The 26,340-nt window shown below is 38.1% G+C and overlaps 1 protein-coding gene across 10 annotated transcripts in view; it reads left to right on the top strand.

Annotated features, from left to right (window-relative positions):
• Positions 1-26,340, top strand: part of LOC124644436 (segmentation protein cap'n'collar-like) — a 176,371-nt gene that overhangs the window by 71,409 nt on the left and 78,622 nt on the right. For all 10 annotated transcript variants that reach the window (XM_047183784.1, XM_047183786.1, XM_047183785.1 and 7 more), the window contains exons 3-5: positions 14,861-14,935; positions 15,937-16,080; positions 16,598-16,643. In XM_047183784.1, coding sequence (XP_047039740.1) covers positions 14,861-14,935; positions 15,937-16,080; positions 16,598-16,643 — 265 coding nt within the window. The remainder of the gene's footprint in view (positions 1-14,860; positions 14,936-15,936; positions 16,081-16,597; positions 16,644-26,340) is intronic.

Raw genomic sequence — 26,340 nt, 5'->3', positions numbered from 1 at the left:
TCTGTGAATGTATCGTACGAGTTTATTTTAATTGTAAATAAGTATTTAACATATAACGTCGCTTTGTTTGCTACTTTCAATATTACGTAGATTCTGTATTTATTTCAGTGGCAGGCTTTTTCCAGTTTACAGTAGTAAATACCGCCAAATTTTAATATATACCAAAACTACAGTCAGGCTACCTACAGTTATCAAAGTCCATCTTTGATTGACCCTTGTACAGTAGACTGCACATCAGTGGTAACTCTCATGCACCTGAACTCAATAGTAATAAGTACGATTTTCTTATAAAACTGTTACCACTGACCTGAAGTTGACTGTACCTTGCAAGAAACTACTTTGGATCTTTCATCAAAAATATAAAAAAATTATGAATGATTCAGCCTCGGCAGTCGTTACGGGTAGTCAGAAACCAGAAAGTCTGATAACCAGTCTTACCAAGGGGTATTGTGTTGCCCGGGTAACTGGGTTGAGGAGGTCAGTTAGGTAGTTGCTCCTTGTGGCATAGTGGTGCTCAAATCCATCTGTTTAGACTGAAAGTCGACACCAACATAGTAGGGAAACAGCTAAGCAGATGATGATTATTATTTTCATCATCATCATCAGCCTATCGCAGTCCACTGCTGGACATAGGCCTCTCCAAGTGCACGCCACTGAGATCGATTTTCGGCTTCTGAAGATTATTTAATTATAATAAAACTCTGTGGTATCTTATAGTAAACTTGACATTGGCTCAGTTTTATTTAATTTTGAGGTTATTCAACTTTAGCGTAGGTACATGATAATTTGTTTAATAATTTTATCTCTTTGCTCTCGGTCGTATCTAAATGCTGTCTTTCTTATACAGTTTATTTCTCATACAAGGAGATCAGTCAGCTCCGCAGGACATATTATAGTGCAGGCACATTTGCTTGGACACAGGTGCACTCACTATTCCTGCACTCTCATAGCGCGATGGGACGACAATCCGACACCAGCGAAGAGAGATCACAAGCAGGACCGACTCGGTAATTGAACCCGAGACCTCGTGCAGAGCAGTCGCGCTTGCGACCACTAGACCGACGAGGCAGTCGCCAGTTACTTTGGATATAAATCGATATAGTTATCACAAAATATACTAAAATCAGAGTGTATCTCGTACGTTATATCTGATAACAATATGTAATAGATATGATATGGTTATCGTTCACACTTTAGTCATAAGCATAGATAAATACAAATTATGCGAAATATACATACTGCAGTACAATCTACAATATTTCATCTATATTTATTAATACTGTCTGTCCCCCCCCTATTTACCCCGGTTGCAGCCGCACCTCGAAGGAATTACTTCCCGAATCCGCATAAAAACTAACCTATGTCCTATCTCAGAATGTCATCAGCTCAGCCCTATCCCAACTAGGTTGGGGTCGGCTTCCAGTCTAACCGTATGCAGCTGAGTACCAGTGTGCCACAAGGAGCGACTGCCCTATCTGATCTCCTCAACCCAGTTACCCGACCCGGGCAACCTCTTGGTAAGACTGGTGACTCCAGACGTCAGGCTCTAGACTATCTGTGTATCAAATCACATTTAAATCGATTCTCTAGTTTTGGCGTGAAAGCGTGACTGACAGAGTTACTTTCGCATTTATAATATTAGTAAGGATTTTGTCATCACTCGAATGCCAACCAAATGCTCGTATGTGACCAATCGCTTTATCTGAAAACCACAAATGTACAAAATGTGTGGTTTGGTTTAGTATTCCCACGCGTTTAGGGTACAAACATACATAAAAATGGTAAAAAATCCTCTTTATTATAGTACTGTATACGTATGTACAGTCATGAGCGTAAAATATGTCGGATAGGGGAAACATCAGGATGGCACTATTGTCCGACATCAGTTAGGGTAATCGTACAAAGAGATAACTCAAAAGAACTCAAAACTCAAAAACGTTTATTCAAATTAGTCAGAACAAAACACAGCCCCCAAAACGCCCGCCCTTCGCCACTTCCTATGTGTTTTGGCTGGGGAGAAGAAGTGGCGGAACAAACTCCCCAGCAACACATGTCTGTCTGTTAGGTTAGAAGAACCTTTACACTTTAATTTCAAAAGACACTTTACACACTTTACAATATGGATCTACAACACTAGGTACACTAGACGTGACGTAGGGCAGTTTTGAGATGTGTGCAACACGACGACTCAACGAAGACTGAGCTTCGTCGACGCCACGCTGACCACCACGACTCTGCCAAGCGCGCCAAAATGTTGTTTCACTAAAAGCGCCACCAGATGGCGCGCTTGCGTCTCGTTTAGTGTCCGTATTGACCGTCTCCGACAAATATATAAAATAGAAACATCATCATCATCATCATCTCAGCCATAGGACGTCGACTGCTGAACATAGGCCTCCCCCTTAGATCTCCACAGATACCTGTTGGAGGCGACCTGCATCCAGCGTCGACGGCGACCTTTATAAGGTTGTCTGTCCACCTTGTTGGTGGAAACGTACTTGAGGAATATTATTTTTGCTTTTATTTTATTTACAAGTATATTTTATTTATATAAAAAAACATGGCATAAAAGATCCTACAATCTCTTCAAATTCATCACATTTTAACCAAGTTCATGCACCATGCAAAATTAACATGAACATTTTTGACGCAAATTTTTTTGACTGACTCCGAATTACCTTCAAAAATGGTTGTTTTTTTTACCTCAAACGCCTACTATTTCGCACTCAAACTTGTCGACTTTGGCTATGCGTAGAGGTCAATAACCCGTAGTGTGAACAACCTTTACAAAACGTAGATTCGAGTCTTAATCTGTGAATTTTAGTCAAGTTTATATTGAAGTTGATTTACTTAGTTTTATGATAGATTTTTTTGGGTAAAAAGGTATCAAAATAATAATGTTATACATAAATATTTTCTATGTTTTAGTCGTGGTGGCCTAGTGGGTAAAGAACCAACCTCTCAAGTATGAGTGTGTGTTCGATTCCAGGTTAGATAAGAACCTATGAAACCTTTCTTAGTTTGTATGTACTTTCTAAGTATATCTTGGACACCAATTACTTGTTTCGGAGCGCATGATAAACTATAGGTCCCGGCTGTCATTGAACATCTTTGGCAGTCGTTACGGGTAGTCAGAAGCCAGTAAGTCTGACAACCAATCTTATTAAGCGTTACTGAGTTGAATTCAGATAGGCAGTCGTCCCATGTGGCACACTGGTACTCAGCTGCATCCAGTTAGACTGGAAGCCGACCCCAACATAGTTGGGAAAAGGCTTGACGGATGATGATGGAAGATTTTTTTGTCACATAATGTGGATTTCCTATCTAGGTTAATCCAAAGACAATAGATCTAGGTATTATGTAAGTAATATTGGAGCCTCCAAATGCATTTGTATTGGCCTACTTAAATGACCTTGAATGCAGTGACATTGTAAACCGAATCAATAGTTAATATTGATTTCACCTTACCTACTCGGTTTATAGACAAGGACAGTAATTTCTTTTCATTTATGGTAATATAATGCTCAGGTTGACGAGGTCAGATAGGCAGTCGCTTCTTGTAAAACACTGGTACTCAGTTTCATACGGTTAGACTGGAAGCCGACACTAATATAGTTGACAAATAGCTAGATTATGATGATTGGTGCTTAAATGTATTAATTTATTTCATACAAGCTTCTAAAAGCAGTTTTACCCTCTCCCCGTGGGAATTACTCCACGATCCTGGATAAAAAGTAGCCTATACAAAGCCTTCTTCGCTAAATGGGCAATTAAACAGTAAAAGACTTTTTTTCTCAAATCTGACTAGATGTTCCTAAGATTAGCTTGTTCTAGCAAACGATCCCTTAAGTGTAGTAAAATAAGTATAGATTATAGATACGTTAATAAATATAAACAATCCTCCGAGCCTTTTTCCCAACTATGTTGGGTTCGGCTTCCAGTCTAACCGGATGCAGCTGAGTACCAGTGTGCCACAAGGAGCGACTGCCTGTCTGATCTCCTCAACCCAGTTACTCGGGCAACCCGATACTCCTTGGTTAGATTGCTGGTGGTGGTGGTGCAAAAAAACAAACTCTTCAGCTTTATAATATTAGTAATAGATACGTTAATAAATAGGGGGTAAGTATACATAATATTGTTGATATTACCGATAGTAAATAAAGTAAATATTGCTTGTAAACTTGCCAACTTAGTTCGTGTGCGTATGAAATTGAAAGTGATATAGTAGCCACGAGCCACGTGTTGAACTATTATTAGTCAAATGTACTGACGGTAGCAGGTCAATCTACCCGAATCTGTCAAATGTTACCAATCGAACATTAACCTTCTATTATTGTGATAAGGTTGAAAATCTATTGAAGACTTTTGACAAATACTGTCAAATTTCTTTGTCTTATGAAGTAAGCTGCAGGTTTCGTCACCTAACTAATCCGCCTAACAGCCTCTGACTCTTTATAAGACTGGTTGTCAGACTTACTGGCTTCTGACTACCCGTAACGACTGCCAAGGATGTTCAAATGACAGCCGGGACCTACAGTTTAACGTGCCATCCGAAACACAGTCATTGGTGTCCAAGATATACTTGAAAGTACATACAAACTTAGAAAAGTTGCATTGGTACTTACCTGGCCTGGAATCGAATCCATACACTCATACTTGACAGGTTGGTTCTTTACCCACTAGGCCACCACTACTCTTTATAACATACTAGCTTCCGCCCGCGGCTTCGCCCGCGTCGTTTTCGGTTATATCGCATTTCCAAGAGAACTCTTCAAAAGTCCGGGATAAAAACTATCCTATGTTCTTTCTCAAGGTCAACTCTATCTCTGTACCAAATTTTATTAAAATCAGTTCAGTGGTTTAGACGTGAAAGCGTTACAGACAGACAGACAGAGTTACTTTCGCATTTATAATATTAGTAGGGATTAGTATAGGTAGATTATATTTTCTACTAGCCACGTGTCGAAGATATTTTTAGACAAGTACACAATAGTTGTTAGTATTATTATTTGTTACATTGTTTATAAGTGTTTTGATATTAGCACATGTGCGTCTTATTTCGACGAGTGATGATTGAAAAGTAATATTTAATTTCAATTGTTTTTAATTAAAAAAAATAAGACAGTGATTTCACAAAGAAGAGATTATAAAAGTGCTTATGGTTTTATACTGATAGTGAGTGACTTTTTGTTATGTTTTCATCATCATCTGCCTATCCTTTTCCCAACTATGTTGGGGTCGGTATGCCCCATGGAGCGACTGCCCATGTGATTTACTCAATCCAGTAACATTTGATCAATTATTATGACATTATTTCTTATTTAAAATATTATATTTTAAAACCATATTTTTTTCTGACTTAAAATTCAATTTGAATTCATCATTATCCTTCTGCCCATAGCCTAATTTGATTAGTGGTCGGCGCAGCATGTTTTCTCCTTCCATACTCTTCTATCTGCCGTCATCTCACAAGTAACATTGTTTAAAAGTAGTAGTAGTATTTTTCAAGTAAAATTAATTTTTAATAAATTGGTTTATATTATTAACGCGAATGACTTAATCAAGACTCGTATCTTATTAAAAATTTGGTAAAACATCAAAAAAACAATCGTATTTGAATTTCTCGCAGCACGTTGAAGCATGCACTCTAACCTGTCAACAGCTTTTACCAAAATGTCCCCCGAATCCGTGCATCGACCTCCGAGGTCATATCAACACTCAGGATCTTCACCCCTTGGTTGAGGAACAAAGGTCTGGTACCAGACGTCTAGCTCAAGGGTTCAGGTCGATAACCTTGATACACCTATTTGGATTTCAATAAGCTATCGATCTGTTCATTTGTTTACTGGGGATAGGAGTTTGACATCTTTATATCCATTACTAAAAATATAGCCTATGTTACTCGGGAAGAGTGAAGCTCTCCAACTGTAAAATATTTTTTTTATGTGATCCTTTTTTTGATAAAGAGGAAACCGATTTGTAAAATTCTTTCACTGTTGGGGCGCTACACTCTTCCCGAGTAACATAGGCTATATTTTATCCCGGTACGAGAAATAGTTCCCACGGACGAAAGAGAAATCGCGGAAAACGGCTAGTTTGCGATATTTTTTATCCGGGCACTGGAGGATTTTGCCAGTAGTCGAAAAACATACCATAAGTTTTTGTGGTTTTAAAAACACGATTGCTCAACTTCATAATGTTTTGCAATACTAGAGCTTAATAAGTGTGACTCATACGACATTCGTACACGAAGCAGTAACAAAAAACTACTAAAATGACAAAAACTGATATGAAATTATGTAAATAGGTGTTATTTTGTAATATCAACGGACTTAAGAGGACGAATTGGAATTTTTGGCGCCAAGGATCTCAATTTTTCTCAGTAAATACAAAACGGATCAATATACAACTTGGTTACCTGAAAGTTCATGATATAAACCTTATTTTGTTAGACGTAGAAACATGATTAGGTAACTTTTATAACAGAGAAAAATATATCAAACATACCTCTTTTTAAAAAGAGATTCACATATTATGGGCAAACGGGACCGATTTAAGCCTCTTAACTTTTTTAGTAGTTGAGTATATACATACTCTTTAACTGAACTGCCTCGTTGGTCTAGCTGTCGCAAGTGCGGCTGCTGAGCACGAGGTCTCGGGTTCGATTCCCGAGTCGGGCCGAAATCGCTTTGTGTGTTTTAGAAGACTTTCACAAAGCAGCCCGGAGCCTGGAAGCTGGTGATTGATACACCCGTGCATCGGAGAGCACGTAAATGTCGGTCCTGCGCCTGATCTCTCTCCGGTCGTGTCGGATTACCGTCCCATCGGGCTATGAGAGTTAAGGAATAGTGAGTGCACCTGTGTCTGCGCAAATGCTCGTGCACTATAATATGTCCTGCGTAGTTGGCTAATCTCCTTACATGAGAACAGCCGCCGTAGCCGATAATCGGCTAGGAGGACATCATCATCACTCTTTAAAATTGTAGAAGGAATTTTTATTAAATTATCATTTCTAAATAATAAAATTACAAAACCATTTTGTCGCTTACTACTTTTAGTTATAAGCTAGCGCGCGTATTGTTATCCTCGCCCCGCTCAGACGCTCCGACCCCTTTTGGCGCCTTAGATGCGCGTGCCGGTTATGGAATTATTGTTTACCAATTCGTCGCCTTAAGGGGGATACCTCAATAAGTATGTGCATGGCTCGTCTGATAACAACTTCACAATACTCAAAATGTACGAAAAAACACACAAGTTGTGTGTGTTGTGACTTCAGAGTGGCCAACTTTTTTGACGTGATGATGATGATGATGTCCTCCTAGCCGATTATCGGCTACGGCGGCTGTTCTCATGTAAGGAGATTAGCCAACTACGCAGGACATATTATAGTGCACGAGCATTTGCGCAGACACAGGTGCACTCACTATTCCTTAACTCTCATAGCCCGATGGGACGGTAATCCGATACGACCGGAGAGAGATCAGGCGCAGGACCGACATTTACGTGCTCTCCGATGCACGGGTGTATCAATCACCAGCTTCCAGGCTCCGGGCTGCTTTGTGAAAGTCTTCTAAAACCCACAAAGCGATTTCGGCCCGACTCGGGAATCGAACCCGAGACCTCGTGCTTAGCAGCCGCACTTGCGACAGCTAGACCAACGAGGCAGTTTTGACGTAAACTGTACTTAAAGAACCAATATTTTGTTTCATCATCTCCCGAGCCTTTTCCCAAATATGTTGGGGTCGGCTTCCAGTCTGACCGCATGCAGCTGAGTACCAGTGTGCCACAAGGAGCGACTGCCTATCTGATCTCCTCAACCCAGTTACCATGACAACCCGATACACTTTACTAAGACTGGTAGACAGACTTTCTGGCTTCTGACTACAGTCTACACGTGACGACTGTCAAAGATGTTCAATGACAGCCGGGACCTACCAATTCATCGTGCCATCCGAAACACAGTCATTGGTGTCCAAGATATACTTAGAAAGTACATACAAACTTAGAAAAGTTGCATTGGTACTTGCCTGACCTGGAATCGAACACACTCATACTTGAGAGGTTCTTTACCCTCTAGGCCACCACGAATTATCATACCTTCCGAAACACAAAATATTTTGTTTATCTGCGACAAAAATATAGGCATGATGCTATACAATGAATCATTAATTTGTCATACAAGAAAAAAGTGTGTGAAAGAGACAGCACTGTTTACTATAAAAATAGGCATGTTACATGTAGTTTTCATGACGTCATTGACCACGCCACTTTTACTACGATTAACTGTAATCATATAATCTATCTATCTTTTGTTTTGATACTGGAGATAGAATTTGACATTAGGTCCATACAAGTACTCCAGCGGGGCCCAGCAGGGCCAAGGTCTGTCGGGGCTGCGGGATTGTTCTGGTACATAAAAGGCCTACGACGGAACACGACGGTTTTTAGTCAGTAAGACTCTGACACTCCCTCACCGCTGCTAACCCACAGCGGGAGGGAGGGGTCATTTGATGAGTTTTGACGTCGTTAAAAAAAATGAAAGCTCCATACAATTAATGTCAAAATCCTATTTCTTGTAAGCAAATCACAGATGGATAGTATATTGGGAACACCAATATACTTTTTAGCTATACCAGCTAGCCAGTTGAAAGATAAATCGCTCAAAGTAGACTTAAAATAAGCTTGATAAAAAAGCCGTCTTAAAAATATACAAACATACAGATTCATAATTTCCTCCTTTTTGGGGAGTTAGTTAAAACATAAACTTACTCGGGCCAATAGTTGTAAATAAAAATTCAGTGTAAGAAATCATTGTTTATTGTTTATTTCTTATTCTTTCCTACTTTCACCAAATTCACTGGCTTAGCTATGTATATGACAATATCTAGGATATTGTTTGTCTGAAAAGATTATTCCATTTGACTGACGTCTGTCCATCTGGAACTCGTCTCAACGCAAGCATATCGTGGGCGTTCTATTTTGGCGGTATACCGACCTTGCCTTACCTTGACCGCTGTTCAACTAACTATAGAGATTTACGAGTTTTTTACACCAAATCAGATGTTCTAGAACAATAGTTCCCAAACTTATTTTTCTCGTGGACCACTTTCAAAATTTTACTGGTTTCGGTGGACCCCTGCTGCTACATTTCTACCACATTCTTAAAGTCGCCAAAAAATAAAAATTGTGTCACTTCTGAGTTCTGTCCCTATATTCCGATATGTAAAATAAAAACGAAAAATGGTACATTTTATATCACTTTATTTATTAAAAGAATAGAATTACAAGAAAAAAAATATTAAGGTAATATATAGATTCAGGTCATAATTTTTATTAATGGGAAGGATGTATCTGATGGAGTGTCAGCAAACGATCAATGTTTGACTTTATTTTTGTGAGCAATAACCGCAAATCCCCCCGCTCTGTGATGTTTAATTTGCTCCTTTTTTTTTTTGTTAAGAGGTTTGTAACGGCACTAAAACTCTTTTCGACAAGGTATGATAAACAAATGAATGCGTTTGCCTTTGGCATCAAGTATTTATAATGGTGATCAAGTTCATGTCTGAACAAGCATTAAGCATTGTCGGGCGGATAGCGCTTTGCAAGTTTGCACGAAATTGTACGTAATATCGAATACGCAAGTTTGGACAAGTAACAGTCGCTTGCCTTATTAAAACATTATCTGCTTAGATAGGTACTTAAAACAATGTAGGTAGGCCCTTATAAAAACTATGCTTACATTTTTGCTCTTTACTATCAAAAGCAGATAAATTTTCGTGGACCCCCATTAACATTTTATGGACCCCCATTTTTTGTTCACGCCTACGTAGACCCCCAGCAAGTCTCCCGTGGACCCCTGGGGGTCCACCTGGACCACTTTGGGAATCACTGTTCTAGAAGGTTATTTCGGTAGTTGAAAACAGCGCCATCTGTTGACATTTTCTGGAAAGTTGCGGAAAATGTTTTTTTTTTTGTATGGAGTTATAATGATAGGTTATCAGATTTATTTTTATGTGTGCAAGTATGATAATAATTGATATTTATCAATGTTTAATGTATTATTGTTTAGTTCACGATTACACACAAATAATTGTAGCATTCGTCATACATACTAAATAGCTATTATGTATTTTGCTTGAAATTCTTTTCTTGCTATGCAATACTTAAAAATATGCACACTTTTTGAATTCATCACTTTTTTCACAGGTATTTCACAAAATACAAATAAGTAAAAGTATAAACTTTCTCACCACTAATTAATTTTATTCGTTCTTTATTCGTTCGGTTATGAGAAAGTAACTGTTGAATATTCATTTGTATGAGGATGCATGCAACGCCATCTGTCGTCGAGTAGCGGAACCAAAAGCTTAGATATTAGTTTATTCACTGATAGATGGCGCTGCTTGAATTAGTTCGGCTTTGAAGTGTAGGTGGCATTAACGTCGCTTACGAATAGTTCCAACAAACATGGATAGGTGGCGCTTTTAATGTTAGTTTTATTGTATTTGTATAGATGTCGCTAGCTGCTTAGAGATTTAATGAACGTTTAGGTGATCTTCACACTGCCCGGCATCACGCTGCATCTTGCGTGTCGACGCACCTACGCGCGTTCCTGCGGGAGTGCAGATCTGCATCATCGTGCGGGTTTTTCGCGCACTCACGCGCGTAGGTGCGTGTAGTAGATTCACGCATGGCGGCTCTCATCGAGTTCCATTTTCAAATATACACGTCACGCGTATTCAAAATCACGCGCGGCATTGCGGGGTACAGTGTGCCATACCTTGCGTCTCGCCCCGCACCTACGCGCGTGGGTGCATGTTTCTCCGCGTGTATGCGCGTGATCCGCATGAACGCGCGTGAATGCATTTTCAGTGTGTTGGACTATGCGGGTTTTCCATACAAACGGAGATATTTACAAGCAACGGAAAAAAACACATCCACGCGCTACGCTGCATCATGCGGGGCAGTGTGATAATCGCCTTATTATTATGTAGTCCAATTTATTATGTAGTCAACGTGTGTTATGTTTTTGGATATTTTCTGAAAATAGTGTTAGGTATCTTCTTTTAAGTAGGAGTCCAAAGTAAAAAAGGAGATTTAATAAAAAACTATAACAGGCATCTAATAAATATTAAAGGACCTCCTAAGTTCACTGTACTAATTCAAAATTTTACATTGTTATGTACCTACTTACCACAATTCAAGTAAGTAAGCCAACATATTTATATAGAAGGTGTCTACCAAGTTATACATACAAGATCTTGATGTACCTAACATCTTTTTTATACATGAATCTATAGTCAAAACTATATAGGTAAACTCCATGGACAGAAACATAAACAAAAAAATGTAATTAAAGAGTCCGATGCACTATGATCAATTTCAATCCCGCTGTTCCGACCCCTACGGCTTCCTTGATTGGGCGGGAAATCTTTCCACTACATTCTCACACTAATTTGAACCTTAACTCATAAAGAATAAAGCTCAATATACTCTAAGAACTGAGTAGCACATATGTCGTTTTAAAATTAAATGGAATTCCAGTTCAATATTTGAATTTGTTCTCAACCAATTCGATGTAAGTGACGAATAAAGATAATGGAATTTGGAACTTAAGGGCTTTGTAATAAGTCTGGTTTTTGTGTGTAGATTGGGTATGTGAGACCGGTTCGATGGGTCGTAATTATTAATTCGATATTTTGAAGCCAATTTAAGTTGGTAGTATGGCGGCGTTGTAGTAATAAAAATAATGTTGGTGTCGGTTTTAGTAATAAAAATAATTTTATTTTAATAATAGGTATGAAACTTTGGATGAAATGTATGATATACCTACCTATCTAGAATTTTAAGTAGAATAAATAACAGTATGAAACATGTGAGACCATTTCCGAAACCTTATAGGTAGGTTTTATTCAATAACAGTTTTGAATTTTGCTGTTTTAACTTGGAAAACCTCTTATATACCTACCTACCAAATCATCATCCTCCGAGCCTTTTCCCAATCATGTTGGGGTCGGATATACCTACCAAATAAGTATTGAAAAAATTCAAAGAAACTCATTTTTTCAACCTTAAATTTTTCTATTAATAAACACGTATAGTAAGTTCAACTCAGTCGTGCGCGCGGCCCTATGTGTGGGTAACCCTTGTACATATACAGTGACTTTGTGTGCGTGACAAGAGGTACAGTCGGGTACAAATACAGTTATTTAGGGGTTGTATACGGCTGTTTAAAGTACAGTTTATTACGTAATTTAGTTTATTTATTTATAATGATTCTGTATCGCTACTTGAAAAATCAAATGATGAATTTTCGGATTCGCTACTTTCACCAATGTTAATTATAAATTCTGACTCCATGTCAAAATGTCTATAGTATTCTTCTTTTTTCTTTTGTACATGTCGACAAGTATTACCCAACATCCCTTCATCAATTTGACTTAAACGTTCATTTATGAGTTTCATTATTTCCGTCTTATTTTGGTCGACATTATGCGAAGCAATATAATTTTTAAAAATTCCCCACACATTTTGTTTCCATTATTATACTAAATTATAGGTCTTTTACATTCTTAGTCTACACATTTATTTATTGTCCGCGTACCCCGAGCTAGAAAATATGTAAGGAGTATTTAATTCATCTTAGATATTTCACTTCATTTATTTCTTAGATACTGTCAATGTCAATTTGAAAAGCCGTATGAGAAAATAATGATAAACTGTAAAATGTAATAATAAAAAGCTTTGAATGTTGTTTCATTTTTTTGAAACGCTACCTGACTCCTTAAAACATTTTCTCCGTGAAGAACTAGACATTTTCGTAAACGACTGTACCCATAACAAAAAGCGATAAAGCTTGGGTTTCCTAGGAAAGCGGTGCCGTCATATAGCGGCCGTCATATTACGGACGCAAATAGACGGTCGTCTTTACGGTGATGACATGTGGAAAGTTCCACGGCCGTTTTAACACACCGTCATAAACTTTTTGTTAGTTGTATCATACTTACTAACCTGTTTTATTTAATATTTCTCAAATTTCACGACACCAATTCTGTTTCAGTTGACTTTTTCTATAATCTTTATTTTTTATATTATATATTGCTTCGTGGTTACGAACGAAATCTATTAAAATTTCGTCGTCCTCGCTGCTCTAAGAGTTGTAACTAATTTTTGACGTTGTTCCGAAAAAAAAAACACAAATACGTATTAAAAAAGCTTCACCGCTTTCAATAAAACGTTCACCAAACTATCTGACACCGTCAAGACGGCCGTCATGCAAATGGCGGCACCGCTTTTTGAAGTTACGGTGTCAGTTACCGCTCTCTAGGAAACCGCCCCATTTTGTTTACATAGACAACGTTCTGGTGACGTCTTTCACCGCTGTATTACGGCCGCTATATGACGGCACCGCTTTCCTAGGAAACCAAAGCTAAAGCTTGGGTTTCCTAGGAAAGCGGTGCCGTCATATAGCGGCCGTCATATTACGGACGCAAATAGACGGTCGTCTTTACGGTGATGACATGTGGAAAGTTCCACGGCCGTTTTAACACACCGTCATAAACTTTTTGTTAGTTGTATCATACTTACTAACCTGTTTTATTTAATATTTCTCAAATTTCACGACACCAATTCTGTTTCAGTTGACTTTTTCTATAATCTTTATTTTTTATATTATATATTGCTTCGTGGTTACGAACGAAATCTATTAAAATTTCGTCGTCCTCGCTGCTCTAAGAGTTGTAACTAATTTTTGACGTTGTTCCGAAAAAAAAAACACAAATACGTATTAAAAAAGTTTCACCGCTTTCAATAAAACGTTCACCAAACTATCTGACACCGTCAAGACGGCCGTCATGCAAATGGCGGCACCGCTTTTTGAAGTTACGGCGTCAGTTACCGCTCTCTAGGAAACCGCCCCATTTTGTTTACATAGACAACGTTCTGGTGACGTCATTCACCGCTGTATTACGGCCGCTATATGACGGCACCGCTTTCCTAGGAAACCAAAGCTTTAAGAACACGTCATGCTCGGACGACGTCACTGTCACACGAATGAAAGTTGTATATTTACAAGCCGACGCACACATAGGGCCGCGCGCAAATCTGAGTTGAACTATCTATACTACCTTAGTCTTTAATTTTTAATATCGAAAATATGTTAACTACAAACTTAGCTAATATAAAAAAAAAACACCAAAATCTATCGATATTTATCTCAAAAGCAATTTACAACAAATTAATATTGTCGGTAAACCGCAAAGCGTTCCAAAAACAAAAATGTTTCGAATTTCGAACAAAAAACATGGCGTTGTCCTTTTCAATCTGTGCTTGTCATCTCTAGTAAGATGGCGCCGAGAGCAACTTGTGTCGATTTAAAATATAATGCTTTTAAAATGTATTTTCACAATGAAAAATTATGCGCCTTGTGGTTGAAAACTAACAGTATTTAATACTGTAATTATTATGTATGAAAAGTTCTCGCCAAACTTTATGGCGTTTCAGAACATTGCGAGTTGCTTTGCAGAAACCATTTGACGCACGCATTGCACGGTTGATCCGTGGATGGGTAATCTGTAACTCGGTTGAGGAGGTCAGATGGAGAGTCGTTCGATGGAAAAGGCTAGACATATGATGATCAGAAGCTTCATTCTTATAAGTTCCTTTTTCCAATAGTCGCAAGCGAATTTCAAGCTTAACCCGATCTCCTTAAGACATATTTTCGCATATTATTTACGTGTACTACTACTGTCGTAAGTGTCTCTTACAGTCACCCACGCCGAATAATCGATTATCAACCTTATCCCAACCACATAAGAACTATATTCCCATATCTCTAACCTTAAAAATCTTTTGTTCCCAGGATATGGACCTGATCGAAGTACTATGGAAGCAGGACGTGGATATGGGCTTCTCCTTGGAGGATCCTGTGCAGCCGGTAAGTTTGGAAACTTCTAGAACTTTTCATATAAGTGTGCTGGTGTGAAGTTGGTTGAGCAACTTCGTGGTAGTCAGAATGTATGAAGCAAAGTGTTGTCAAATTGATTATTTCTAATTTGGTCTCGGGTTCGATTCCCTGGACAACGCAGCCCAGAGTCTGGAAGTTGAAATTTGATCTGAAAAGCAGCCTACATGTTACTGTAACGGCTATATTGATGCAAAGTTTCATCAAAATCAATTTAGTATTTTAAGGTAACAGAGTAAATAACTTTCGCGTTTATGTAATACTAGCAGTTTTCCCGATTTTACGCGGGTACTACTTCCCGTGCCCCTTTCAAAGTCAAAGTCAAAGTCAAAGTCAAAATCATTTATTAAAATAGGCTAATACGATTAGCACTTTTTAACGTCAAAATTTTACAAGAATGACAGCACCCCCAAAACGCCCCCCTTTCACCACTTCCTAGTGTTATGGCTGGAAAGAAGAAGCGGTGAAGAACAAACTTCCCAGCAACACAGCTGTCTATTACAATTTAATTATTATTAATTTATTTTACAGTTATACAATTCAATTTTATTTATTATTAATTTAAAACACCGAATAATACAAAATAAAATAAAGCACTTTTGTTCCACTTCAGAGCTGCCATCTGCGTTTATCTGTGAAATAATCATTAACATTATAATATGCCTTTTTAACAAGAATTTCTTTAATTTTATTTTTAAAAGAATTTTTTTATTCGGGGATAGACTAGCTAACCAATAATGAAAGATTTTTGGGATTAGACTAGCTAGATCTAATCTAATTTTCTAATTAATGGCGTACTTTTGAAGCTTTCACTCACAAAAAAACGAAAAAAAAAAATGCTCTTTTATAATATTTACGTAGAAAAACATACAAAAACACGCATTAGTTTTTTACTAAATAATAACATTTTTGTACCTAATAAAGAATATCTATCTATCTAGTATTCCCCTTTGTAATAATACCATATTTCTCAGGAGGGTCCAACCGCTACCAAGGTGCTTGGAGACGAGATTGAGAAGGAGCTGAAGTTGGCAGAAGAGAAGATCGTCAAGAAGAATGAGGAGAAGGCGGAAATTGAGAAGGTCAAGGCTTCTCTTCTGGATCCTGAGATTAAGGAGGTAAGAAAACAATTAAAGTCAAAGGTTTTTAATTCATATAGACCTATTACAGTTTTCTAACAAGTCCAAACACAACTATGATACGATGTTCCATCATGAAGTTCCAGTTCATATCTTCCGTTTTTGTTGAGATATCTTTTCTTTTAACTGAAATACGCAAGCTTAAAAAAATACTGGAAAAGTTGTGTTTTGGAAATATATTTTTCTTCTTAACTTCACGAATTTGAATGGTGTTTCATCAGCAACCCCAGCGGGGCCCAGCAGGGCCAAGGCCTGCCGGGGCTGCGGGTTGTTCGAAAGAGATACCGCGGCCCTGGTACATAAAAGGCCTATGACGGAACACGACGATTTTAGTCAGTAAGAGTCTGACACTCCCTCACCGCTGCTAACCCACAGCGGGAGGGGTCATTTGATGATTTTACGTCGATAAAATAAAAAAAAAAAAATGGTGTTTCTTTAAATAATGCCATACGTTAAAATTTTGTATACGTTTTACTTACTAATTCTTATTGTTTAGGATGATCCCTGGGCCGGACTCTCTTACACCGTGGATACTGAAACTGGTAAGTAATTACTAATTAATATATTACACTAGTTTACAGTACATTTGTTGCCGGGATTTTTTAAGCTGTTGTTGACTACTCATATTTAACCATATTTAAAACTATTAGTAGTTTTTTTTTATCAGCTCTAGTTTTTGAGATTCAGCTAAGTGCGGTTTAAAGAGAAAAAACGTGGATTTACCTTAAAGAATATTTGTTTAAAAATTATATTAATTGTTAAGTTCCAAAAAACTTGGCTTTAAAGCTCTTCTCTTATGTGTAGACTTTGGGAAATGGCGTATCAGAGACCAGCAATAGTCAGACATCATATTTACATCCCAGAAACCCTGATAACGTTCTTCCATGACACGTTAATCTTGATGCATACGTTCTCCCCTGCTCTTCGCTCATATCTCCTAAATTTTCTGGAAATCTGTCCAGATGACTGAAGAGGAAGTGACTTTATGCTCAAATTGCATCCCATACCTCTTATTTGTAAAAGCAGGTCTTCGACAAGTTCAACATAATTTTCATTATAATTTTTCAAAATTCAATATAATTTTTATTCTCTGAAAGTTCAGGTGAATGCTACACTCTTCGCTAAACACATGTTCTACTTCGGTTTTGCCATTTAGCTCGATTTTTGGTGTTTAAGCTGTTTATGTTCACGCTGCAAAAGTAAGAGCCGTCGAGATGATTTTTCGATTCTTTCCAAATAGTTGGTGTTTTAAGTTGAAAAGTACTTCTTTTACCACTTTTCCATAATCTTAAATATTCAACGCACGATTTACAAACACAATCAGGAGCCCAAGATTTGTCATTTTTATCTAACAACATTCCAAAATATAAAAAATAAGTATTTTTAAGCGTCTCTGATGACATTTCTACTCTTCTCAAACACATATTCTCCACATAAGTAACAAACATGGTTTGGATTGTTCAAACAACGCCTCCTTGAACTACTCGTGTTGTAAAAACTTCACATATTTGTATAATTACAATAAAATACGTACTTCAGCGACTGAAAAAGGTTCAGAAAAGAGAAAGTCAATAACAAGTAAAGTCGAGCTACAAAAAAATTTTTGCGGGTGTAATTAATAAAAACTAAACATAAGTGAATGTTACCAGCCATTAAATCCACGGCAACAGGCAAAAAGTTTGATTTTGTAAACTAGTGTTATCATTAAAATATAAGGCTGCTAGCCCACGTCAGGCTTTTTGCAGGACGTTCTGACTTGGATTTTCTGACCGACTTTCTGTAGGACCTGTGCGTTGCACTGTTGCTATCAATGTGGGATATTTTTACCTTCTTAGGTCTCCTAGCAAGGCATTTAGGTCCCTCGTTTTGCAGCAGACTTAACAATGGGCAGGTAAGTGAGTTAAACCAACCACAGGCAGGCAAAATGTGATAGAGAGTATGTTAAGCCCGGACACCACCAAAGCCTCGAAGAGAAGATATAAAACACTAAGAATTTTACTCTTAAGTAGAAGTTCTGGGTTTTTCGCGAACATTCAGACAGTCTTAGGACATTGTTTAACAATAATGTAGGAAATAACGGTTGCGCCTGCTTCGTGTGGGAACTACTCCGTACACCCGGGTAAAAGGTGTAGCCTATACTTAGCCTTCCTCGATAAATAGGTTATTATTAGTAATAGATAATGATATATATATTGATATATATATGATTCGTATGTATATATGTAATATATATTTTTATATGTATTATGTTTATGTATTGTGTAGTTTTACTACATATACAAGCTGTTGATTTGCATCCGTGCCATATTCAAGGAGGTAATTATGCTAATGATTCTCGACCCAAATCAATAAAAAAATTGGTACGTAATTTTTTTCTTTAATTTTTTTTCGTAATTCCGTAAATGTCATCTAGCCTTATTTAAACTTGGCGCGTATGTTACTGGCGTTAAAACCGTGCTGCACCCTCACACAAACGCAAACACAAAGCATACGCAACGATCACTCATAAATTTCATTCATAAAATGGGATTACTTCGGAAATACCACGACATTACAATGACAAAAAAAGCAGTGCATATTAGTTATTTCCCATCTACTGTAATTCCAATCGATTATTTACGTATTGTATGTCCTCCTCCTGAACTATGGCACAAATGCAAATCAACACCTTGTATATGTTTAGTATATTGTTATTTTATATATTTTTTTTTTGTTTGGTTATTAATGTTTGTTGTGCACTTTTTTTGAATCTACCCTACCACTATCAAATCTCTCCATGGCTTTAAGGTTGGCTGTAAGAGAACCCAATTCTGGGTTAAGCTCGCCATTGTACATAAACTGTCTGTATTCTTTTTATGTATTTTCTTGTCATTTATTTATTTTCAAACATATATTTTACATTTTTAAATATTAAATATAAAAATAAAAACATTTAAAAATATAAAAAATAGGTTGCCACCGATATCGGGCACAGGGTCCAAGGTACCGGTGGTTAGGGTCCCAGAGACAGAAACCTCCTCACAATACGTGCCGTATCAAGGAGTACTGCCTTCTGAATCAGTCCCTTGATCCAGCCGCCCAACGAGAGCCTCCTGAGGTGTTCGTCGAGGCTCTTGGCTATTAAACCATTGGCCGTAACGACAATCGGCACAACAACAGCCGTGTCGACACTCCACATGGCGACAACCTCGTGCGCTCTTATGTATTTATTGTTAAGTGTGCAATAAAGAATAAGAATAAGGTTATCTAATACTGAAATTATTTTTCATATCGGACCAATACTTCCCGAAATCAAAGAAACAAACGAACTATTCAGCTTTATAATATTAATAGATATCAACAAGTACATCTTGTACCCGATAAATAATCGAAATCGAAAAACTGATAAATAATGAAATTGATAACCTCCTCTTGGAAAAATCGGTTAAAAAGAACCCAGTAGACTTGTAATAATTAAACCGCGGCCAAAAGCAAGCTATATTTCCGAAAATTTCATCAAAAATGTGCAGCTGTTATAAAAATATACTTTTCCGTTTTTCGTTTGTTCCCTTTTTTTTTGTCCCTATACCCATTTTATTCGGCTTTGTTTCTGTTCCCTAAGGATTGCAACGCGGTAAGGGACGGGATACAATCATTACTCAGATGAATCAGCTATTTCTAGCCGTTTGTCGCACCGAAATAAGCTTAGGCGTTTTCGATTTGAAAAGCGAAATTTTATTGTTATTTAAGTGATGCGTTTTTTTGGGTATTCTTTTAAGATTCTATTGAAAATAAATTTTATTTCAAAGCTTAATGGTTAAGGTCTTTTAAATACGAGTATGCGAGTTCCATTCCAAGTCAGGCAAGTACCAATGTAACTTTCCGGTTTCTGACTACCCATAACGACTGCCAAAGATGTTCAAATGACAACCGGGACCCACCAAGTTATCGTGCCTACCGAAACACTTGTCATACAAGATGGTCACCCACCGCGCTAACGCGGTGTCCTGCGTGAGCGACGAACGCGACGCGACGCGACGCTGCGAACGCGACGAACGCGATCAACTCAAAGGAATTCCCTACATGCGGCCTATGTGACAGTCTGCGGCGAGACGCGACGTAACGCGTACTTGTTTTGAGGGCGACCAGACGCGACACCGCGAACTATTCAGAAGCGTTGATTGTTGTGGAACAAAAAAAGCATAAATATTAAAGAAATCGTTTATTAGTACAAACAAGTTGGAAGATTGTTGCTGTCTGTACTTTAAATATGAACTTTCAAGCAAAATTGTAACACAACTTCTCCATGATTTGAGAAGTAATGACCAAAATCACGTAGGACATCTGTCGCGTATAGCATCGCGTCGCATAACGTCGCGTCGTGTTGCGTCGCGTCGCGTCGCGTTCGTCGCTCACGCAGGACACCGCGTAAGCGTTGCTTCACCTTATGATCGATCGACCCTGCGGCTGTTACTTAGCTAAGAACCTAACTTTTATTACCTTCTGCCAACGGTTTCACCCACTTCTTAAGAGAACTACTTCCCGTTCCTGAATAAAAGGTAGCCTATGTCCTTTCTCAAGGTCTAGACTGTCTGTGTACTAAGTTTAATTTAAATCAGTTCAATAGTTTTAGTGTGAAAGTTACAGACAGACATGAGTTTCTTTCTCAATCATTACAGGAATGAATTTTAAGCAGTGCGCAAAAAAAAACTGGTGGTCCAGAATCATTAACAGAACATATCTGCATCGTCAGTAAAAAAAATTTTTTCATTCTTTTGTCCGCCCTAAAATCAGCAAAATATGGATACCAACTATTCATTACGCGCTTGGAGCAGCGCTCGCGTCAGTAAACCGGTTTCGCGTTGCCGCCGTGCCTACTATGACGAGTCTGCTGTGTGACCGTACAATCCGTTACAAAATAAACATCTTTCGATATCAATAACTTTTCTTTTTTGTAGTAAAACACGACAAAATAAAAATATTATTAAACGTATCTATAAAACATATTTAACTATAAGTTGACAAAGTTTACGCACTGGATAAAATTCATTCCTGTATATTATGTAAGGAATTATTAAAAATAACACTTTTCAAACTATAAACATACTACAATAAATACAATCGAATCTACGAAACATATCCGGGCAATTTTCATTTAAAAAGCAACGCGTATCCGGGTAACTATTACCCGTATTGGAGGGCGTTCACCCTAAAATGGGGTAGTTTACAACCCCTATGTATTTTGTAAGTAAATATAGGGGAGCTATGATATAGTTAATTCTATAGAGGGGGACGGTTTGGTAGACCAATACTTTACATTTGAATGTTACCAGTCCTACTAATATTAGAAACGCGAAAGTGTTTGTGTAAATGGATGTTCTCATTTAAGAAGATCAGCCAGCTGCGCAGGACATATTACAGTGCAGGCATATTTGCGCAGACACAGGTGCACTCCCTATTCCTTCACTCTCATAACCCGATCCGACACGACCGGAAAGAGATCAGGCGCAGGACCGTCATTTACGTGCTCTCCGATGCGCGGGTGAAAAGAAAAGTATACAGATAGTCTAGACGCAGAATCCTGTGAAAGGAAACAGGCTACTTTTTATCCGACTCCGGGAAGTAAGTTCCCTCGGAACACAAATGAAACCGCTTCTAGAGCCTGACGGAGCTTGGACTAAATATTTTTATGATAGTCACCTGTACTAAAATCTTATAAAACTCCCTAAAATTATGCAATGAAAATTCATAGTTTTAGAAGTCGTGATGATAAAAGTTTTTAACACAAATTGGGTTTTGAAAGAAAAAACGATCATCTTTGGACATTTTAGAAGGACATGTTTTTCAAGTTTTTATAATAGGGTTGTCAAAAAATTTCAATCTTAAAAAATAGTATCTATGTTACCCGCCGTTTCGTTAATTCTAAGAGAAATTAACTTGTACATATAAAAATTAATCGCTATGTAAGTACTTTCTAAGTATATCTTAGACACCAATGACTGTGTTTCGGATGGCACGTTAAACTGTACGTCCCGGCTGTCAGTGAACATCCTTGGCAATCGTTACGGGTAGTCAGAAGCCAGTAAGTCTGACACCAGTCTAACCAAGGGGTATTGGGTTGCTCGAGAAACTGGGTTGTGGAGGTCAGATAAGGCAGTCGCTCCTTGTAAAGCACTGGTACTCAGCTGAATCCGGTTAGACTGGAAGCCAACACCAACATAGCTGGGAAAAAGGCTCGGAGGATGAGGATGACGATGATAAAAATTAATCCCTATATCTCTTGGTCACGCCATCATGCATGAAAGACTGGACTGATTAAGCTGAAAATTAGAAGGTAGGTAGCTTAGAGAAGGACATAAGATAGTTTTTGTCACCATACCGGCTTCGGGAAGCAGTTATCTCGGGACGCGGGTGAAACCGCGGGTGAAAACTAGTGCCATATAAAAGTTGTGCCCAGCCCTACTATAATGAGATATACCCCGGCCAATTTTAGAAGACCCCCGCCTATTGTCGTAATGCCTCAATATAAGGAGTATATAGGAATAATAATAGGTATATAGGTAGGTTTACGTAAATTGGTCGGGTGATAGACCCCTAGTTGGTATCAAACGCATTCGGTTTTGGGGTTCCGTTGTAAATTTTGTAGTGTTGAACCCTAAATACTGTAAGCTGTTTCCTACTATTTCGTTGGCGTCTCGAACGGACTTCTCTGCGTATCCGGATAATTTAAAAAACATTTTTCTTCAAATAACATCAATAAGATAGGAGTTTTTATACCATGGAGCCCTAACCTAAGCCTAAGATTGGCAACTTCAAATAAAAGTCAGCTTTTTAATAATAGTACCTACCTATAGACCAAATAGATTTATTTGAGCTACGGAACCATCTAATATAAAACGGTTCGCTCCCACCATTTCATAATTTCTACAAGTCATGTAGCGGCCTGTGTTCTCTGATTAATGTTCTTTTTTCTCTTTCTATTCTATTTTTTTCTTTTCTATCCCACGATTGGCGGTATTATCGGAATATTCTCTTTATATTGTCATAAGGTTTTTGTAATTTTCAACTTTTGTTAGGATAGGATGTTTTAATCAAATGGTCTTGTCGTTATTAAAGTTAGTTGTCAAGGTTTTGTACTCTTACTGTCTTCATTCCGCGGTTTTACGGGAACTAACGTCTGTACCGGTATTGTATATAGCCTATGTTACTCGGGAAGAGTGTAGTTTTCTAATAGTGAAATCTTTTTTTATATCGGTTCAGTAGTGTCCTGTGTAAAGAAGGGTTTCCTCTTTATTATATCTATTAGTATAGACTAGCTTTTACCTGTTGTTTCAACCGTGTCTCGCTGGATTTACTCTGCGCACCCGGACAAAAACTAGCCTATGGCCTTCAAATGGGCTACCTAACACTGAAAGAATATTTCAAATAGGTCTAGTGGTTCCTGAAGTAAGCTCATTGAAATGAACAAACTCTTCAGCTTTGTAATGCCCTACCTTCCGCCCGCGGCTTCGCTCGCGACAAGTTCGGTTATATCGCGTTTCCAAGAGAACTCTTCAAACGTCCGGGATAAAAACTATCCTATGTTCTTTCTCAAAGTCAACTATATCTCTGTACCCAATTTTATTAAAATCAGTTCAGTGGTTTAGACGTGAAAGCGTAACAGACAGACAGAGTTACTTTCGCATTTATAATTAGTAGGGATGTTTAGAATTAGCAATGAAGAAGTACTAAATAGAATAGGGAGTAGAAGACAACTATTACATAGCATAGAGAACAGGAGAGGAAAAATGATAGGACACCTTATACGTCACGACGATTTCATAAAAAACATCGTGGAAGGGAAAGTCGAAGGAAAGAGGGGAAGGGGTCGTCCAAGGTACAGCTACATGAAGTAAATTAAAAAGAAGGTGAATGTTGTGACGTATAAGGAAGTTCAGGAGTTGGCGCTAGATAGGCGTAAATGGAAGGAGCTGCACCGACAAGAGCTGGGCTCTTAAATTGAAGAAGAAGGGATGTTTATGCACGTTGGGCTGAAGCGATTTTCATGCGGTTCTCAGATTTAGGAGTCTGTTTTATTTTTTTGTAAAAATAATTTTCTGTATCAGTTTTCGTATTGCATTCCAAGCATTCAAGTTCTCACAACCCTCTTTTTTCCAAAGTCGGTTAAACCACGTCAGCCTCACAAACTACTTTGACAACCGCTATACTAAGCCTCTCTTACACATTCGAACATTTTGAACTACACTATAGTATTATTAATGATGTATGCTCAAGGGAATTGAGACGTCTGCCTACCCCTCTAACATTAATCACTGCAGTACAATAGTGCAACGCGCATGCGTGATGCTTATGTACTCTTTTGAATAAAACTTTCTATGTGATATATACTTACAATATATTGTGTCTTGAAGTTGGGGTTGATTTTTCAATCAAGTAAAAGCATTTTGTGTTCTGTGTTCAGAAATGTGTTTAATACTAGATATTTCCAGGTATTACTACATTTTTACTTTAAAAGAGACTATGACCCTTGAGTTTGTTTCGGCATTTCTTCTCAGGGATCAGTCATTAGGAAATGCCGGCCTCAGCGTTCTTAAAAATGACGTGTAAAAGTGATTTAATGTCCAACTTGCAAAATAAACGATTTCATTTCATTTCATTTTAAAAACGGCTTCCTGTAACTAGATAAAATGATGATGATGTATTCCTAGCCGATATTCCGTCAGTTGCACAAAGCTCCATTTAAGTTAAAACATCTTTAAATCTATTGCTGACACTTTCTTTGTCAACAAGTACTGGTACTCAGCTGAATCCGGTTAGACTGGAAGCCGACCCCAACATAGTTGGGAAAAAGGCTCGGAGGATGGTGCAACTGACGGTTTATAAGCCACAGCGGCTGTTCTCATATAAGGAGATCAGCCAGCTGCGCAGGACATATTATAGTTTGGGCACATTTGCTTGGACACAGGTGCACTCACTATTCCTTCACTCTCATAGCGCGATGGGACGACAATCCGACACCACCGGAGAGAGATCACAAGCAGGACCGACATTTACGCGCTCTCCGATGCTCTGATGTAACATCGGCTATATTTTATCCCGGGAGGATGTTACTTCAGCGGGAGAAAAAGCTAGTCTTTACTACTAGAAAGATGACAATACTCACCCATTTTATATTAACTACACTTTCGTTAACCCATTTTTTACTAAACCTTCTATATAACTACAAAATTGCTTGAACATCATGATAAGACAGAATATGAAGTAACTATATAGGTACCTACTATTTTTTTTTAATGTCAAGTCATCTAAATAGGACAGTCATTGACCTTAAAAGAATTAAAAAATATGTCCTGTTTTTGTTGTCATCATCTGCCTAGCGTTTTCCCAACTATGTTGGGGTCGGCTTCCAGTTTAACTGTATGTAGCTGAGTACCAGTGTGCCATTATATCTAACCTCCTCAAGTCACTAGGCAATCCGATACTCGTAGGTAAGACTGTTGTCAGACTTACTGGCTTCTGACTGCCAGTAATGACTGCCAATGATGTTCAATGACAGCTGGGACCTACAGTTTAACGTGCCTTCCGAAACATAGTCATTGGTGTCCAAGATATACTTAGAAAGTACATACAAACTTAGTAATGCTGCATTGGTACTTGTCTGACCTGGAATCGAACACACTCATACTCGAGAGGTTGGTTCTTCACACACTAGCCCATCAAGGCTTCATCTCCCGAACCTTTTTCCCAACTATGTTGGAGTCGGCTTCCAGTCTAACTGGATGCAGCTGAGTACCAGTGTGCCACAAGGAGCGACTGCCTATCTGACCTCCTCAACCCAGTCCATCACGACTTATTTTCAACGAAAACAAAACTAAAACTCGATACTAAAAATCAAAATGGCGCACGGAAAAGCGTTTTCATTAAAATAAAAACATCATAACCATTAATATCTCAGAGAAAAGATTAATGTGCCCCAAACAATGCGTAATAAATTACAAATGTAATACTCCTAAGGGCTTCTACCCTGCCGCCATTTTGTTAAACCGAGCCCTCTGATTGGTCGGCGCGGTTGCTAATCAATAATGTTTGACTCGGAGCGAAAGGGCGTAAGTGAGCACGTAAAAGTATAGGAATTCAACTCTAAGAACGTAGTAATACAGTATATTTTTCAATGGTTGGGTTTTTTGAAACAATAGTGCCCTGGTTAGGGGGTAAAAATGTGTAGGTAGCTTAGAAGGTATGGATAGATATTCGTTTTAT

This window comes from Helicoverpa zea, chromosome 30, assembly GCF_022581195.2.
Source record: "Helicoverpa zea isolate HzStark_Cry1AcR chromosome 30, ilHelZeax1.1, whole genome shotgun sequence".
Classification (NCBI taxonomy): domain Eukaryota; kingdom Metazoa; phylum Arthropoda; class Insecta; order Lepidoptera; family Noctuidae; genus Helicoverpa; species Helicoverpa zea.
This window is presented reverse-complemented; position numbering and strand designations above follow the sequence as displayed.